Here is an 18,184-nt window from a genome sequence, read left to right on the forward strand (position 1 = left end):
ATTTGAAGTGGTACCTGACTCAATCCGTCAGCATTAGCTGTTGCCTTTCCTGGTTTGTAGACAAGTGTATAATCATAAACATGGAGCAGAATGCTCCAGCACTGCATACAAAGTGATAATATGCAGGGAGAAGGCTTACCAGGAGAGAAGATTCCTAGAAGAGGCTTGTGGTCCATGTGTATTTCAAAAGCATGGCCATAGAGATAGTTGTGGAGCTTCTCGACTCCTGCAGTAACAGCCAGGGCTTCTCTATCAATTTGTGCAAAGTTTCCTTCAGTGGATGACATAGTCCTTGAATAATAAGCAATTTGTACTTCTGTACCATCTGGGAATTTGTGGCTTAGCACAGCACCGACCCCGTAAGAAGAAACATCAGTGGTAAGGATTAGTGGCTTCTTTTCATCATAATGTACAAGCACAGAATTTGAACTCAACAAGTGTTTGACACTCTGGAAAGCATTCTCATGCTAGCTGGTCCATTTCCAAGGAACTCCTTTTCCCAGCAAGCAATGCAGTGGCTCAGCAATGGTAGCCTTTTGTGGAAGAAACACATGGTAGAAACTGAGAAGTCCCAAGAAGGCTTGAAGTTCCTGCTTTGTTTTTGGAGCAGGTGCATCGTGAATGGCACATATTTTGTCTTCAGTGGGGTGAATGCCAGAAGCATCAATACGAAAGGCCAACAGTGTTATGCTGGATGTTCCAATTTCACATTTCTCCTTTTTTACATGAATGCCAGATGTGTCATAATGATGCAGGACTTCTTCAAGTCATTCAGCAAGTTCTTCCTCTGTTGATCCCATGAGTAGGACATGGTCAAAATATAATACAACACTTGGAATTCCAGAAAGTAGGGTTTCCATGAATTGTTGGAATAGTCCGGCTGCAACAGAAATTCCAAATTGCAGATGCTTCACTTGGAATCCCCCTCGATGAGTGATTATTTGGGGGGCATCTGCTGTAGAATCATCAACGACCAACTGTTCATATGCTTGGGCCAGATCAAGTTTTGCAAAGACCGTCCCTCCACCAAGAACAGCGAGGAGTTGATTGACAGCAGGCACTGGATATGGATGCTACTTAGGTGCCTTATTCACAGTGCACTTGTAATCCCCACACAGTCTCACCTTCTCATTAGGCTTTAATACTGGCACAATGGGTCTGTGTAACTCGTTCTAGCACACCTTGCTTGATGAGATGCTCAAGCATTTCTTCATTCCCCCCCCCCCCATAATACGAAAGGCACGTTCCTGGCTTTTATGGAAATTGGTGCAAAAGATGGATCCGGATGGAATGACACTGGCTTCCCCTTGTATTTTCCCAATTCTTCAGAAAATACCCTTGGAAATTTATGAACAATCGCTGCAAGCTGACCTGCTGTAAAGGCATTAAGTCCTTGAACGGTAATCCCGATTGATGAGAACCAGTTTCTCTCTCCCCAAGAGGTTTTTCCTCTGCCCCTCCACAATTATAAGTGGAAGCTTCCCTTGGAAGGAGCCACACTGTACATCTTCAGTGCAGCATCCAACAATAGCAACCTAATTTGCATTGTAACCATGCAGTATGCATGATGGACTTGACAACTTTGGAGCAAGGGTCCCAGAAAATATGTGCTTAAAGGTGTCTCTGTTAATTATGGATAGCCCAGACCCTGAATCCACTTCCATTTTGCACTTCCAACCATTGATTAATACTGTTGCCTACAACACAGAATCATGAGGTTCCTTGCCACAGACCTGCTGAATGTGATATAGCTGTTGAGTTTCATCACCCTGTGGATAATCAACACCATGAGATGCTAGGTAGAGTGACTACTTGTTGTGGTTCCCTGGCCTCATGCTGACAGATTTTGAATGGCAGACTCGCTCAAGGTGACCCTTCTTGCAAAACCTGCACTCGGCATCCTTGAATCTGCACAGAGAGTGCTGATGTGTTCCACCACAGCCTGAGCAGGAATAAGTATGCCAGAGCCTATCTATAGATTTTATGGAGGGTGCATTTCTTGTGTTCAGTGGACCTTGCTGCCCAGAATTCTCAGCCTGCCTGCTCCGGATGGCATTTACATCATCTGCATCTCTCTTGAGTTGTGTGACATAGAGTGATGCCGTCTCACTGGGAACGCAAATGGCGGCAGCTACAGCGGCCGCCATTTGCGTTTGCTTTTTCACCGTGATAGGCTACATAAATATTTACGTAGCCTATCACAGCTAAAAAAAAGGGAACACAAATGGCGGCTGCCGTAGCCGCCACCATTTGCGTTCCCTTTTTTTTAGGGATGTTAGAGAATTCTGCCACGGATCCCAGGGGGGCCGAATGCCAGTGAATTCAGGCCCCCAGAATCTGTGGTGGAACGGAGCAACCCGTCCCACCACCTCACGAAAGCCCCGCGAAACGGAGCCTACCTGGCGGCGACTCCGGCTGCTCCTGGGCTGCTGCGGACGCAAATGGTGTCCTGAGTAGGGGACGCCATTTGCGTTCCTGTTTTAGCTGTCATAGACTACGTAAATATTTACGTAGCCTATCACAGAGAAAACGGGAACGCAAATGGCGTAGGGGATGTCATTTGCGTTCCCGCTTTAGCCGTGATAGGCTACGTAAATATTTACATAGGTCGGAAGATGGTCAAAATGCTACTGGGGAGGAGGAACAGAGGATAAATTCAACTAGCCCCAGATGTGATGACGCAGCTCGCTCAAAGCCGAAAGGACGGCTAGCAGCCGATGGTGCTGGTGGTGAACGACGAATCCGATGTTCTAAAGATCAACACACCATAGGAACCTGGAATGTAAGATCTATGAGCCAGGGCAAATTGGATGTGGTTACTGGGGAGATGTCAAGATTAAATATAGACATTTTGGGTGTCAGTGAACTGAAATGGACTGGAATGGGCCACTTCACATCAAATGGCCACCAGATCTACTACTGTGGACAAGAGGACCACAGAAGAAATGGAGTAATTAATAATAAAGTGGCTAAAGCAGTGCTTGGATACAATCCAAAAAATGACAGAATGATCTCAATTCGAATTCAGGGTAAGCCATTTAACATCACAGTGATCCAAATATATGCCCCAACCACAGATGCTGAAGAAGCAGAAGTAGATCAGTTCTATGAGGATCTGCAGCACCTACTGGATAGTACGCCAAACAAAGATGTTATTTTCATTACAGGAGACTGGAATGCTAAGGTGGGTAGTCAAACGACACCTGGAATTACAGGCAAGCATGGTCTGGGAGCCCCTTCATGGATCACTGCCTTGTTGTGGCGAAGGGGCTTGCGTAACTCAGTGAAGCCATAAGCTATGCCGTGCAGGGCCACCCAAGACGGACAGGTCATGGCAGAGAGTTCTGACAAAATGTGGTCCACTGGAGAAGGAAATGGCAACCCACTCCAGTATTCTTGCCAAGAAAACCCCATGGAACGTATCACAAGGCTAAAAGAGATGACGCCGGAAGATGAGCCCCTCAGGTCGGAAGGTGTCCAATATGCTACTGGGGAAGAGCAGAGGGTATTTCCAAGTAGCGCCAGAAAGAGTGAAGTGGCTAGGCCAAACCCGAAAGGACACTCAGCTGTGGATGTGTCTGGTGGTGAAAAGAAAATCCGATGCTGTAAAGAACAATATTGTTTAGGAACCTGGAATGTCAGATCAATGAATCAAGGTAAGCTGGAGGTGGTCAAACATGAGATGGCAAGATTGAACATCGACATCTTGGGAATCAGCGAACTAAAATGGACAGGCATGGGCGAATTTAATTCAGGTGACCATCATATCTACTACTGTGGGCAAGAATCCCTTAGAAGAAATGGAGTAGCACTCATAGTCAACAAAAGGGTGGGAAAAGCAGTACTGGGGTACAATCTTAAAAATGATAGAATGATCTCAGTACGAATCCAAGGCAAACCATTCAACATCACAGTAATTCAAGTCTATGCCCCAACCACTGAGGCCGAAGAAGCTGAGGTTGATCGGTTCTATGAAGACCTACAACACCTTCTAGAACTAACACCAAAAAAAGATGTCCTCTTCATCATAGGGGATTGGAATGCTAAAGTAGGAAGTCAAGAAATCACCGGGATAACAGGCAGGCATGGCCTTGGTGTACAAAATGAAGCAGGACAAAAGCTAATAGAGTTTTGCCAAGAGAACATGCTGATCATAGCAAACACTCTTTTCCAACAGCACAAGAGGCGACTCTACACATGGACCTCACCAGATGGTCAGTATCGAAATCAGATTGATTATGTCCTTTGCAGCCAAAGATGGAGAAGCTCCATACAGTCAGTAAAAACAAGACCTGGAGCTGACTGTGGCTCAGATCATGAGCTGCTTCTTGCAAAATTTCGGCTTAAATTGAAGAACGTCGGGAAAACCACTAAACCGTTCAGGTATGACCTAAATCATATCCCTGATGAATATACAGTGGAGGTGAGGAATAGATTTCAGGGATTAGACCTGATAGACAGAGTGCCTGAGGAACTATGGACGGAGGTCCGTAACATTGTTCAGGAGGCAGCAACGAAATCCGTCCCAAAGAAAAAGAAATGCAAGAAAGCCAAGTGGCTGTCTGATGAGGCTTTACAAGTAGCTGAGGAAAGAAGGGAAGCGAAAAGCAAGGGAGAAAGGGGAAGATATACCCAACTGAATGCAGAGTTCCAGAGAATAGCAAGGAGAGACAAGAAGGCCTTCTTAAATGAACAATGCAAAGAAATTGAGGAAAACAACAGAATGGGAAAGACTAGAGATCTCTTCAAGAAAATTGGAGATCTCAAGGGAACGTTTTGTGCAAAGATGGGCATGATAAAGGACAAAGAAGGCAGGGACCTAACAGAAGCAGATGAGATTAAGAAGAGGTGGCAAGAATACACAGAAGAACTATACAGGAAAGATCTGAATGTCCCTGATAGCCATGATAGTGCGGTCACTGAACTTGAGCCGGACATCCTAGAGAGTGAAGTCAAGTGGGCCTTAGGAAGCATTAGTAACAACAGTATTGTTACTAATACTGTTAGTATTACAAGATACAATAGTAATACAAGAGATGACAGTATTCCAGCTGAGCTATTTAAAATCCTAAAAGATGATGCTGTTAAAGTGCTGCATTCAATATGCCAACAAATCTGGAACACTCAACAGTGGCCACAAGACTGGAAAAGGTCAGTTTACATTCCAATTCCAAAGAAGGGCAACGCCAAAGAGTGTTCAAACTACCGCACAATTGCACTCATTTCACATGCCAGCAAGGTGATGCTCAAAATCCTACAAGCTAGGCTTCAGCAGTATGCGAACCGAGAACTACCAGAAGTACAAGCTGGGTTTCGAAGAGGCAGAGGAACTAGAGATCAAATCGCCAACATTCGCTGCATCATGGAGAAAGCAAGAGAATTCCAGAAAAACGTCTATTTCTGCTTCATTGACTACGCTAAAGCCTTTGATTGTGTGGATCACAACAAACTGTGGCAAATTCTGAAAGAGATGGGAGTACCAGACCACCTTACCTGTCTCCTGAGAAACCTGTACGAGGATCAAGAAGCAACAGTAAGAACCAGAGATGGAACAACCGATTGGTTCAAAATTGGGAAAGGAGTACGACAAGGCTGCATATTGTCACCCTGCTTATTTAACTTATATGCAGAGTACATCATGAGAAATGCCGGGTTGGATGAATCAGAGGTCGGAATTAAGATTGCCGGGAGAATTATCAACAACCTCCGATATGCAGACGATACCACCCTAATGGCAGAAAGCGAAGAGGATCTCAAGAGCCTCTTGTTGAGGGTGAAAGAGGAGAGTGCAAAAGCTGGTTTGAAACTCAACATTAAAAAAACGAAGATCATGTCATCTGGCCCTATCACCTCCTGGCATATAGAAGGGGAAGAAATGGAAGCAGTGACAGATTTTACTTTCTTGGGCTCCAAGATCACCGCAGACGGTGACTGTAGCCATGAAATTAAAAGACGCTTGCTCCTTGGGAGGAAAGCTATGGCCAACCTAGACAGCATAGTAAGAAGCAGAGACATCACCTTGCCGACAAAGGTCCGTCTAATCAAAGCTATGGTTTTCCCAGTAGTAATGTATGGCTGTGAGAGCTGGACTATAAGGAAGGCTGAGCGCCGAAGAATTGATGCTTTCGAACTGTGGTGCTGGAGAAGACTCTTACGAGTGCCCTGGACTGCAAGGAGGTCAAATCAGTCCATCCTAAAGGAAATCAACCCTGAGTGCTCATTGGAAGGACAGATAATGAAGCTGAAGCTCCAATATTTTGGCCACCTAATGCGAAGAGAAAACTCCCTGGAAAAGACCTTGATGCTGGGAAAGACTGAAGGCAAAAGGAGAAGGGGACGGCAGAGGATGAGATGGCTAGATAGCATCACGGATGCAATGAATATGAACTTGAGCACGCTCCGGGAGAGAGCGCAGGACAGGAAGGCCTGGCGTGCTATGGTCCATGGGGTCACGAAGAGTCGGACACGACTGAACGACTGAACAACAACAAATGGTCTGGGAGAACAAAATGAAGCAGGACATAGGCTGATAGAATTTTGCCAAGACAACTCACTGTGCATAACAACCTCTTCCAACAACCTAAGAGACGACTTTATACATGGACTTCACCAGACGGTCGACACCAAAATCAGATTAACTACATCCTTTGTAGCCAAAGGTGGCAAACATCTATGCAGTTGGTAAAAACAAGACCTGGAGCTGATTGTAGTTCAGATCACGAACTTCTTATTGCACAATTTAGAATCAGACTAAAGAGAATAGGGAAGACCCACAGATCAGTTAGATATGAGCTCACTAATATTCCTCATGAATATGCAGTGGAGGTGAAGAATAGATTTAAGGGACTAGATTTAGTAGATAGGCTCCCGGAAGAACTATGGACAGAAGTTCGCAACATTGCTCAGGAGGCGGCAACAAAAAATGTCCCAAACAAAAAGAAAAGCAAGAAGGCAAGATGGCTGTCTGCTGAGACACTGGAAGCAGCCCAAGAAAGAAGGAAAGCAAAAGGCAACAGTGATAGGGGGAGATATGCCCAATTAAATGCAAAATTCCAGAGGTTAGCCAGAAGAGATAAGGAATTATTTTTAAACAAGCAATGCGCATTAGCAGAAGAAGATAACAGAATAGGAAGGACAAGAGACCTCTTCCAGAAAATTAGAAACATCGGAGGTAAATTCCAGGCAAAAATGGGTATGATCAAAAACAAAGATGGCAAGGACCTAACAGAACCAGAAGAGATCAAGAAAAGGTGGCAAGAATATACAGAAGATCTGTATAGGAAGGATAATAATATCGGGGATAGATTTGACGGTGTGGTCAGTGAGCTAGAGCCAGACATCCTGAAGAGTGAGGTTGAATGGGCCTTAAGAAGCATTGCTAATAACAAGGCAGCAGGAGATGACGGTATCCCAGCTGAAGTGTTTAAAATGTTGCAAGATGATGCTGTCAAGGTGATGCATACCATATGCCAGCAAATCTGGAAAACACAAGAATGGCCACCAGATTGGAAAAAATCAACCTATATCCCCAAACCAAAAAAGGGAAGCACCAAAGAATGTTCCAACTATCGAACAGTGGCACTTCTTTCACATGCCAGTAAGGTAATGCTCAAGATCTTGTAAGGTAGACTCCAGCAATTCATGGAACGAGAATTGCCAGATGTACAAGCTGGGTTTAGAAAAGGCAGAGGAACTAGAGACCAAATTGCCAATATCCGCTGGATAATGGAGAAAGCCAGGGAGTTTCAGAAAAACATCTATTTCTGTTTTATTGACTATTCTAAAGCCTTTGGATCATAACAAATTGTGGCAAGTTCTTGGTGGTATGGGGATACCAAGTCATCTTGTCTGCCTCCTGAGGAATCTGTATTCCTCAGTATAACGACCAAGTAGCAACGGTAAGAACAGACCATGGAACAACGGACTGGTTTAAGGTTGGGAAAGAAGTACGGCAGGGTTGTATACTCTCACCCTACCTATTCAACCTGTACGCAGAACACATCATGCGACGTGCTGGGCTTGATGAAGCCAAGGCTGGAGTTAAAAATTGCTGGAAGAAACATTAACACTCTCCGATATGCAGATGATACCACTTTGAAGGCTGAAGGCGAGGAGGAGCTGAGGAACCTCATGATGAAGGTGAAAGAAGAAAGTGCAAAAGCTGGGTTGCAGTTGTTGTTGTTCAGTCGTTCAGTCGTGTCCGACTCTTCGTGACCCCATGGACCATAGCACGCCAGGCCTTCCTGTCCTGCGCTCTCTCCCGGAGCATGCTCAAGTTCATATTCATTGCATCCGTGATGCTATCTAGCCATCTCATCCTCTGCCGTCCCCTTCTCCTTTTGCCTTCAGTCTTTCCCAGCATCAGGGTCTTTTCCAGAGAGTTTTCTCTTCGCATTAGGTGGCCAAAATATTGGAGCTTCAGCTTCAGGATCTGTCCTTCCAATGAGCACTCAGGGTTGATTTCCTTTAGGATGGACTGATTTGACCTCCTTGCAGTCCAGGGGACTCGTAAGAATCTTCTCCAGCACCACAGTTCGAAAGCATCAATTCTTCGGCGCTCAGCCTTCCTTATAGTCCAGCTCTCACAGCCATACATTACTACTGGGAAAACCATAGCTTTGATTAGACGGACCTTTGTCGGCAAGGTGATGTCTCTGCTTCTTACTATGCTGTCTAGGTTGGCCATAGCTTTCCTCCCAAGGAGCAAGCGTCTTTTAATTTCATGGCTACAGTCACCGTCTGCGGTGATCTTGGAGCCCAAGAAAATAAAATCTGTCACTGCTTCCATTTCTTCCCCTTCTATATGCCAGGAAGTGATAGGGCCAGATGCCATGATCTTAGTTTTTTTAATGTTGAGTTTCAAACCAGCTTTTGCACTCTCCTCTTTCACCCTCAACAAGAGGCTCTTGAGATCCTCTTCGCTTTCTGCCATTAGGGTGGTATCGTCTGCATATCGGAGGTTGTTGATAATTCTCCCAGCTATCTTAATTCCGACCTCTGATTCATCCAACCCAGCATTTCTCATGATGTACTCTGCATAGAAGTTAAATAAGCAGGGTGACAATATGCAGCCTTGTCGTACTCCTTTCCCAATTTTGAACCAGTCGGTTGTTCCATCTCTGGTTCTTACTGTTGCTTCTTGACCCTCGTACAGGTTTCTCAGGAGACAGGTAAGGTGGTCTGGTACTCCCATCACTTTCAGAATTTGCCACAGTTTGTTGTGATCCACACAATCAAAGGCTTTAGCATAGTCAATGAAGCAGAAATAGACGTTTTTCTGGAATTCTCTTGCTTTCTCCATGATGCAGCGAATGTTGGCGATTTGATCTCTAGTTCCTCTGCCTCTTCTAAACCCAGCTTGTACTTCCGGTAGTTCTCGGTTCGCATACTGCTGAAGCCTAGCTTGTAGGATTTTGAGCATCACCTTGCTGGCATGTGAAATGAGCGCAATGGTGCGGTAGTTTGAACACTCTTTGGTGTTGCCCTTCTTTGGAATTGGAATGTAAACTAACCTATTCCAGTCTTGTGGCCACTGTTGAGTGTTCCAGATTTGTTGGCATATTGAATGCAGCACTTTAACAGCATCATCTTTTAGGATTTTAAATAGCTCGGCTGGAATACTGTCATCTCCGCTAGCTTTGTTGTTACTAATGCTTCCTAAGGCCCACTTGACTTCACTCTCGAGGATGTCCGGCTCAAGTTCAGTGACCGCACTATCATGGCTATCAGGGACATTCAGATCTTTCCTGTATAGTTCTTCTGTGTATTCTTGCCACCTCTTCTTAATCTCATCTGCTTCTGTTAGGTCCCTGCCTTCTTTGTCCTTTATCATGCCCGTCTTTGCACAAAACGTTCCCTTGAGATCTCCAATTTTCTTGAAGAGATCTCTAGTCTTTCCCATTCTGTTGTTTTCCTCGATTTCTTTGCATCGTTCATTTAAGAAGGCCTTCTTGTCTCTCCTTGCTATTCTCTGGAACTCTGCATTCAGTTGGGTATATCTTCCCCTTTCTCCCTTGCTTTTCGCTTCCCTTCTTTCCTCAGCTACTTGTAAAGCCTCCTCAGACAGCCACTTGGCTTACTTGCATTTCTTTTTCTTTGGGACGGATTTCATTGCTGCCTCCTGAACAATGTTACGGACCTCTGTCCATAGTTCCTCAGGCACTCTGTCTATCAGGTCTAATCCCTGAAATCTATTCCTCACCTCCACTGTATATTCATCAGGGATATGATTTAGGTCATACCTGAACGGTTTAGTGGTTTTCCCGACGTTCTTCAATTTAAGCCGAAATTTTGCAAGAAGCAGCTCATGATCTGAGCCACAGTCAGCTCCAGGTCTTGTTTTTACTGACTGTATGGAGCGCCGCCATTTGCATTCCTTATTTTGGCACATCTAGTCTACGTAAACATTTACATAGACTACGGCAAAAATAAGGGGAACGCAAATAGCGTAGATCACGGCTTACTGCAGGGACGCAACGGCCACCGCCATTTGCAGTCCCAGCAGGACAGGATTCGCGGCGGGAGGGACGGGGCGCCTCCTCCCCAGCCAGAATTTGGGGGGGAGGGACGGGACTCCTCTCCCCCAGCCAGAATTTCGGGGGGAGGGACGAAGTGCCTTCCCCCCCCCCACAAATCAAATTTCGTCACAGGTAAGTGACTTTCGTACATCCCTACTCTGTGGCCTGGCAGCGGAGCGAAGCCGGCCAGGCAGGATTCCGGGGGGGAGGAACAAATCACCTCCCTCCCATCGAGGATTTCGGGGGGAGGGACGGAGCGCCTCCCCCTCACCACGGATGTCCCTGGATGAAACCAGCTAAGTGTTTCATACATCCCTACTTTTTTTTTTGCTGTGATAGGCTACATAAATATTTATGTAGCCTATCACGGCTAAAGCGAGAATGCAAATGGCGTACGGGACACCATTTGCATACCTGCTTTAGCCATGATAGGCTACGTAAATATTTACGTAGCCTATTATGGGCCAGCGTAGGGACGCAAATGGCATCCCCTACAAAGGATGTCATTTGCGTCCGCAGCAGCCCAGCAGCGGCTGGAGGCCCTGCTGCGGGTTGGCCTGGCTGCAGAGCGGAGCCGGCTGGGCAGGATTCCAGGGGGGAGGAACGGATCGCCTCCCCCCATCGAGGTTTCTGGGGGGAGGAACAGATCGCCTCCCCCCACCTGTGGAACCCAGCGGAGCCAGGTAAGCGGGGTTTCGTACACCCCTATTCAGCACACACAGAAGTGAAGAACTTAGCAGAAGCTCCACCCACCATTGCTGCTCCCACCTCTACAGGAGCTGCCAAGGTTCAAAAACAATAACTAACCCACAGTACCCCTTAGAATATATAACACCCAGAGATACATTGTTTGAGCATGCCTGTTGTCACATTTAAGCCAGTCTCAAATAATACAAAGTAAAGGAGAGAGGAGACAGGAGAATGCCCAAACTTTACCTGGTAAGGGTCATTATAATTTTCAATCTCACCACTTGGAGTTCTACATTTCCCATCATTGAAATCCCAGCTTGAGAATGGGACAGCAGGAAAATCTTGGGTCCCTGCATTAAAATAGCTTCCACAAGTAGAATGGGTTCCAGATCCAGCAGCAGCTCCACACATGTGGTTGACTACTGCATCCACATAAATATGTACCTGAACAGAGGGAAAAAATGATCAGGTTATATCTGTAAAGCCATGTGAAGTGGGATCCTGCTTCTCACTCTAACATTAATAGAATATTCTCAGACAGACAGCGAGGTGTAGTGGTGAGAACGTTGGACTGGGAGCAGAGAGATCTGGGTTCTAGTCCCCCCTGGCCATGGAAGCTCACTGGGTGACTTTGGGCCAGTCACAGACTCTCAGCCCAACCTACCTCACAGGGTTGTTCTTGTTGTGAGATAAAATAGAGAGGAGCCACCTGGGGTTCCTTCCAAGAGGGAAAAGGGTGGGATATACATGCGATAAATAAATAAATAAATATCCTTTTTCTTTAGGAATGACATTGCAGACATTATACTGCTTCTGGTTGACCCACAGATGAAATTCCTGATCTGCTGAAATCAGAAGTGTGCCTGTGAAGGGGGTAAGAGGAGATCTCTGTTTAAATATTGCTGCACCCATAAATTCACCAGCTGGCAGCCTTAGTCCCCTGTCTATAATATGGGGATACTCATACTGTCCTACCTTAAAGGACTGTTGTAAGGACTGGTGAGATAATGTTGTGTGTGATATGCTTTGATTATGTGCTGTATAAATGTGAAGTGTTTTTATAATCTTTGATGGCTCCTTAGTCTCTTTGAAGCACAATTCAAGGCTCTGGCATTCAGACCTTAAACAGCTTAGGCTCAACCAACTGTTGAAGGTGCTTCCTCAGTGGGCTTCCATCACAATCGCTGAAATCCTCCGAGGACACCCTCATAATGATATCGCCTATGCATCAGGTTCCGTCACCAAGGGCATGAAGACAGACGTTCTTGGCGGCTGTCCCACCCTCTCGCCTTCTGCCACCAGTTATGGAACACCCTCCCATTGTAGATTTGCTTAAGTCCAACCTGAATACATTTTGGGTGAAATGGAAGACCTGCCTTTGGAATGGCCTTTGGGGCTCAGAGTTAAATTTGGAAAGGGTAGGGGAATTAATTAATTTAGGTGAAATCTTTTTCTATCTTGCTGGTGTTTGATTTGCTAACCATCCCAAATCTTAGCAATGGAACAGCCTAGAAAACTAAATAAAATAAAGCCTGCTGAAGGAGCAGGTTCATAGCTTGGTGATCCTCCTGGAGCCATCTTTGTCACTTGAGGCTCAGGCAGCCTCAGCGGCACAGAGTGCCTTCTACTAACTTCGGTTGGTGGCCCAGCTATGCCTCTACCCAGACAGGGATAACCTGGCATCAGTTGTCTATGCTCTGGTAACCTCCAAGTTAGAGTACTGCAATGCGCTTCCCGTGGGGCTGCCTTTGAAGATGGTTCAGAAGCTTCAGCTTATGCAAAATGTGACAGCCAGACTAATAATGGGAACCAGAAGGTCTGAACATAGAAGACTATTTCTGGCCCACTTGCATTGGCTGCCTATATGCTTCTGAGCCCAATTCAAAGTGCTGGTTTTGACCTATAAATTCCTACATGGCTTGGGACCACAGTACCTGACAGAATGCCTCTCCTGGCATGAACCAACCTACACACTAGTCTCTGCATCTAAGGCCCTCCTCTAGGAGTCACCTCGGAGGGCGGCAACAAGGGAGAGGGCCTTTTCGGTGGTGGCTCCCCATTTATGGAATAATTTCCCTGATGTGGCCTGCCTGGTGCCAACACTGTCATCTTTTCTGTGCCAGGTTAAAACTGCCCTCTTCTCTCAGGCATTTGGCAGCGTATAATGAGTCTCTTGATTGTCTCTGGCTGATTGTTTAGATACACATTGTTGTTGTCTAGGTTATTTATGGCATTATGTGAATGGTTTTTATATTTTATAGAATATATTTCAATGGTTTTTAATTTTTGTGAACCGCCCAGAGAGCTTCAGCTATGGGGCAGTATAGAAATATAATAAATGAAATGAAAAGAATGAAAGGACTTTGTATTAGTGAGGGATTTCATGGGTCCATCCCTCCGGAGACTGAGCCAGTCCTAGAACTTAATTGATTGATTTCTATCCCACCTTTCTTTTGCAGAGGAGACATAAGGCAGCTTACAACTTATGAAAACGAACATAACAATACACAATTTACAATTCAATTCAGCAGGGTTGTTGAACTTCTTTCAACCCAAGGGCCAAATTCCATTTCGGGGGAAGCTCTCAGAGGGCACATTCCAGTGGTGGGTGAGGCTGAAGGCAAAATGGGTGGGGCTCCCAGAGCTCCAGAATTCACAGGTGAATGTATGTTGTAGTGTCTGGAGCTGCCAGGACCACAGCAAATGTAATTTCCATGGCTCCTGACATCCCTGGATGCTATAAATAATGTTAACTACATTTCCCATAGCTTCTGATGGGCCTGGGTGATTCTGTACATGCTTATAGAAGCATCTAGGGTTAAGTTATGTAGTCCTACATGTAGCAAGAAGCTCCCCAATACCACTGCCCTAATTTGGTATCTTTGGGAAAGGGAAGAGGGAACTAGGGAGGCTCTAGAGAACTCTCAGTGATATCATTGGGAACATGACAGAGGTGACTTGGAATGGGGCTGATTTTAAAACTAGATTCATTTAGGGCATCCTCCAAATTAATCCAATCAAAATGGATCCATTCTGAATTGGATGTGGGGTGATCTTCCCATCACTAGTTTGTTCGGGTGACTGCAAACGTAACTGTACTGGAATTGGGGAGTGGGAGAGAGAGAGAACTGGTTCCCTAATGGAAGAACACATATCACAGGCTTTGAACCAGAGTTGTTCTGAACAGCACGTCCCAGTCATTGCTCTAGAGAGGCCTCCCAAAGCACTTACCCCAACTTTGTTGCATCTGGCCACCATGTCTTTAAATTCGGTCTCATTTCCGGATCGGGAACATAGGTCGTAGCTGATGGGCTGGTATCTTTCCCACCATGGCCTCCGTGGACTTGTAATGACAAGGTTTTCATTTGGTGGGGAGATCTACGAATTACATGATATCATAAAACACCACTAAATACAATTTTATCAGTTTAGGAGAGGGCTGAAGATGCTTCTTTATGTGCACCATGGGCTGCAGATGACATAGCCCAGTTCTGAGCAGAAAGAGCTGGTGCAAGTTCTCCTGCTGCCTGAGGTGGGGGAGCACATATGCTCCTCTGCTAGGTGCCATGTATTCCCACACACACCCTCCCCGCATCCCCCCATCCTTCCCACATCTTCCCCCACCATGTCTCCCTTCTGCTGCATCCCCCCACCACCACCACCCACGCCTCACGTCCACCACTCCATTGTTGCTGCTGCTGCTGCTGTTCCTGCTGCTGCTCTCTGAAGAGCTGTACCAGCCATTAAAAGCAGGTGGTGCAGCGCTGCAAAAAGGCCAGGCCCAAATGCCTGGCTCGGAGGAGTCCTCCCTCAGCACCAGGCATTGTGGGAGGGCGTGTCCCAGGAGATCGCCAGGCAATCTCCAGGCACACCCTATCCCACAATACCTAGCGCTGAGGAAACGATCCCTCAGAGGCAGGCATTTGGGCCTGGCAAGGCTGTGCCAGCCACTGTTTAAGATGGATGTGGCTCTTCGGAGAGACCGCCTGCTCACCCGCCCTCTGGATCACTGTGAGAGGATCCTCAGGCCGAGCCCGAGGGTGGGTGAGCGGATGCTCCACAGAGCCCTGCTTGTGACTCTCCCTCTGTGACACTTGCTGTGTAATTCGCCGCTGCTCCCACTCTGCCACCTGAGGTGGGGCCTCCACCCTGCTTCATTTGAGGGCTGTCTCTGTGTGTGAACAATACAAAATTAGTAACGGGTGTACTCTGCACAGCTCAGTTCGGAAAGCATTTGAGTTCTCCGGGGTTCCTCAAAGAATCCTCAAAAAGGGATGTTTGGGAAAACCAAAGGTGGAGATTGTCCCCACCCCTCTGTTTCAGGTTCCCTTCACCCAAAGAGCTTCAGCTTCACTGAAACCAGAACAGACTTGGCAGGACTCTTTAACTGGAAATGCCACTCAAGAACATAGCCAGTAGTGTCATTCCCTGCTGGTGTTGATGAGATTGGTAATGTTCCATGCCTCCAGATTCAAATGAATTGAACTGGGAAGTGTAGAATGCTACCACAAATCCCATGATTCCTGGCAGGAAATGAGTATCAGTTCCACAAAGGCCTGCAAGGTCTCTTCTGGCTCCACCAACAAACCCTCCATGCCACCAGTTCTCCCATTCTTCCAGAAGGGAACGTTTACTCAGAAATCATAGGGGAACTGGCCATTCGGGCTGATTAGCAGCAGGAGTGAGCCTCATTATAAGCTGGCCCTGAATTTGGAGGGGCTTGGGGCCATTTCATAATGGGATGTAGATGTCCAAAACTGGGTGAGTTCATATTGCAAACTCACCTCCATCCCTATACCAAAATGAGTGCAAAATCCAGCTGTTGTTGCCCACATGAGATCATTCTATCCCAACCTAACAGTATGTTTGCTGGTTCAATGGACAATATATTTATTTCTCCTGGGACCCAATACAATTGCAAGTTTGCAATACCCAGTACAGTTATGGGGAAGGGCAGTCATATGTTCAGGATACTTCTTGAGTTCCCTTCAATGCAATGCTGGCTCCAGGTTTTGGAAGGCCCTTGGGCAGGACACCTCTGACTGGACCCCCTCCCTCCGTGAGTCTACCCTCTCACCACTGTCGTCGGCTGCTACTATTGCTCCTCATCCCCTTTCTCATCATTGCTACCACTTGCTTGCTTGACAGACAGAGAGCCAGGGAGAAAGTAAGCCATGGCATCCACTGCTCCTCCTTCTCATCTCCACCCTTGTCTGGGCCAGAGCGAGAGGCAGGCAAACAAGCCAGTTGCAGTGGTGAAGAGGAGGAGCAGCTCCAGGGGGCTCTTGTCGGTGGGCCCCTGGCGGAGCGTGGGCCCTCAGCAGGCACCTGACCATGCCGACCTTTGACGCTGGCCCTGCTTCAATACAAATAGGAACTTGATCCAAGTCAGTCAGTTTAGAAAGACAAACATGATAAACTGTGCACTGAACACACTGGTGGTATATCCTCTACAGTCGGCTACAAAAACCAGTATGCCTGATTTACTTGAGAGTAAGTGTACGCAGCCCCAATTCAGACTGAGACCAGCATGCACCAGGAGGGGAGGATTAAGCCTTCACCCCCACCCATTTGTTTCCCAAAATACTGCTGCCCCCGTTAGGACTTTTTTTGTTAAAGAACAAATCCTTAATTGACTCCAACTGATATGTTTGTTCTTCTTTTAATTCCCATGCTAGGGGTGGAATCAGAATTATGGGATGCCAACAGGTATTGGTGGGGAGTTTAATCTTCCTTCCTTCCTTCCTTCCTTCCTTCCTTCCTTCCTTCCTGGTGTGTGCCGGTCTCAATCTGAATTGAGCCCACCTAGTCTCAAGTCTAAAAAAAGGGTGCTGCTTCACAATTAACATAACATGTAGTTTGACCCTTATAGCCTGTCCTGAAGGACTGATCCAAGTACACTGTCTCGTCTGCTTTTATTATTTCCAGTTGTTATTTCCATTGCACTCAGTCTTTGTTCTCTTTGTATTGGATAAACTGTGACAAGCATGTAGCAAATGTCTAGATACTGATATTCCCTTGAAAGTTGCCTACCTGAACTCCGCCATATCCATTAGGTGCCAAATAACGCTCACACTCAAGAGCAATGTCAGGCCAACGCCATTCAAAGAGGTGGACAATAGATGTCCTTCCGGGCTCTGTATTTGGGTTGTATTGAGCCCAACAAAGCTCCAGAGCCACTAGGAGAAGAAAAATCCTCATGCTGTCCTGGACAGTGGCCGTTAAAAGCTCCACTGCTGTTTTTGGTGACTATTTATATTCCTCCTACAGCTCAAAGTACACATCAGTCATGAGACATTCAACACAATTGGATATATTTCGCAAATTTCCTTTACTCAAAGGTCATTCCCTTGATGGTTTAAACAAATGTAACAGGTGAAGATAACACCAAATTCTCTGGCTAACAACTGCAAATGCATAGAACAGGATAAGATTTGGTGTGATTTTTCATGTCTGTCTTCTTAGCTAAATAGATTAGATACAGTAATACCTGAAAGGAACAGACTACTTAGAGTTCGGCAAGTTAAACCGACAGCACAGGCTGCCAGTGTAGATCTCTTCTTTACGCCAGCTTCCAAGATCAGAATCACAAGACAAGGCCCAGAACTTTGGCTGAGCACGAATGACACGGAACACTACTGCCTAGCAGTCGTAGGTATATAATCATTGCAATAGTTAGAGGTCTTTCTTAAGTTCTGTAGGTCTGTGAATTTAGTTTTTCAGGGGCTGGAGCCATGAACACCGTGGAGATGTGGCAGGCATCTATATGCATACAGAGATTTAGTATGGGCATACTTCCCTATTCCCTTTGGCAATAGCTTTGATTCTGACTCTTCCTCACCTAGCAGCAGCAACCATTCCATCAGGCTGCAGAAGATAGAGAAGTAGGGAAAAGGGTCAACTCTGCTCAGAGACCATTTCCTTTTGGTTCCTTCTCCCCGAGACATTCCCATCACAGCTGGTCTTTATCAGAGCTT

At 46.2% G+C, this 18,184-nt stretch overlaps 1 protein-coding gene across 1 annotated transcript in view; it reads right to left on the reverse strand.

The window, feature by feature from the left end:
- Positions 1-17,436, reverse strand: part of LOC146347877 (pancreatic alpha-amylase-like) — a 31,667-nt gene extending 14,231 nt beyond the window's left edge. Inside the window, exons 1-3 of the mRNA XM_084851662.1 lie at positions 17,241-17,436; positions 14,439-14,585; positions 11,454-11,651 (exon numbers count right to left, since the gene is read on the reverse strand). Coding sequence (XP_084707788.1) covers positions 11,454-11,651; positions 14,439-14,585; positions 17,241-17,408 — 513 coding nt within the window. The 5' untranslated portion in view covers positions 17,409-17,436. The remainder of the gene's footprint in view (positions 1-11,453; positions 11,652-14,438; positions 14,586-17,240) is intronic.
- Positions 17,437-18,184: the final 748 nt, after the last annotated feature.

The sequence above is a fragment of the Heloderma suspectum genome, chromosome 4, assembly GCF_057233095.1.
Source record: "Heloderma suspectum isolate Gila_16-S chromosome 4, 16-S_ref, whole genome shotgun sequence".
In the NCBI taxonomy this organism is placed as follows: domain Eukaryota; kingdom Metazoa; phylum Chordata; class Lepidosauria; order Squamata; family Helodermatidae; genus Heloderma; species Heloderma suspectum.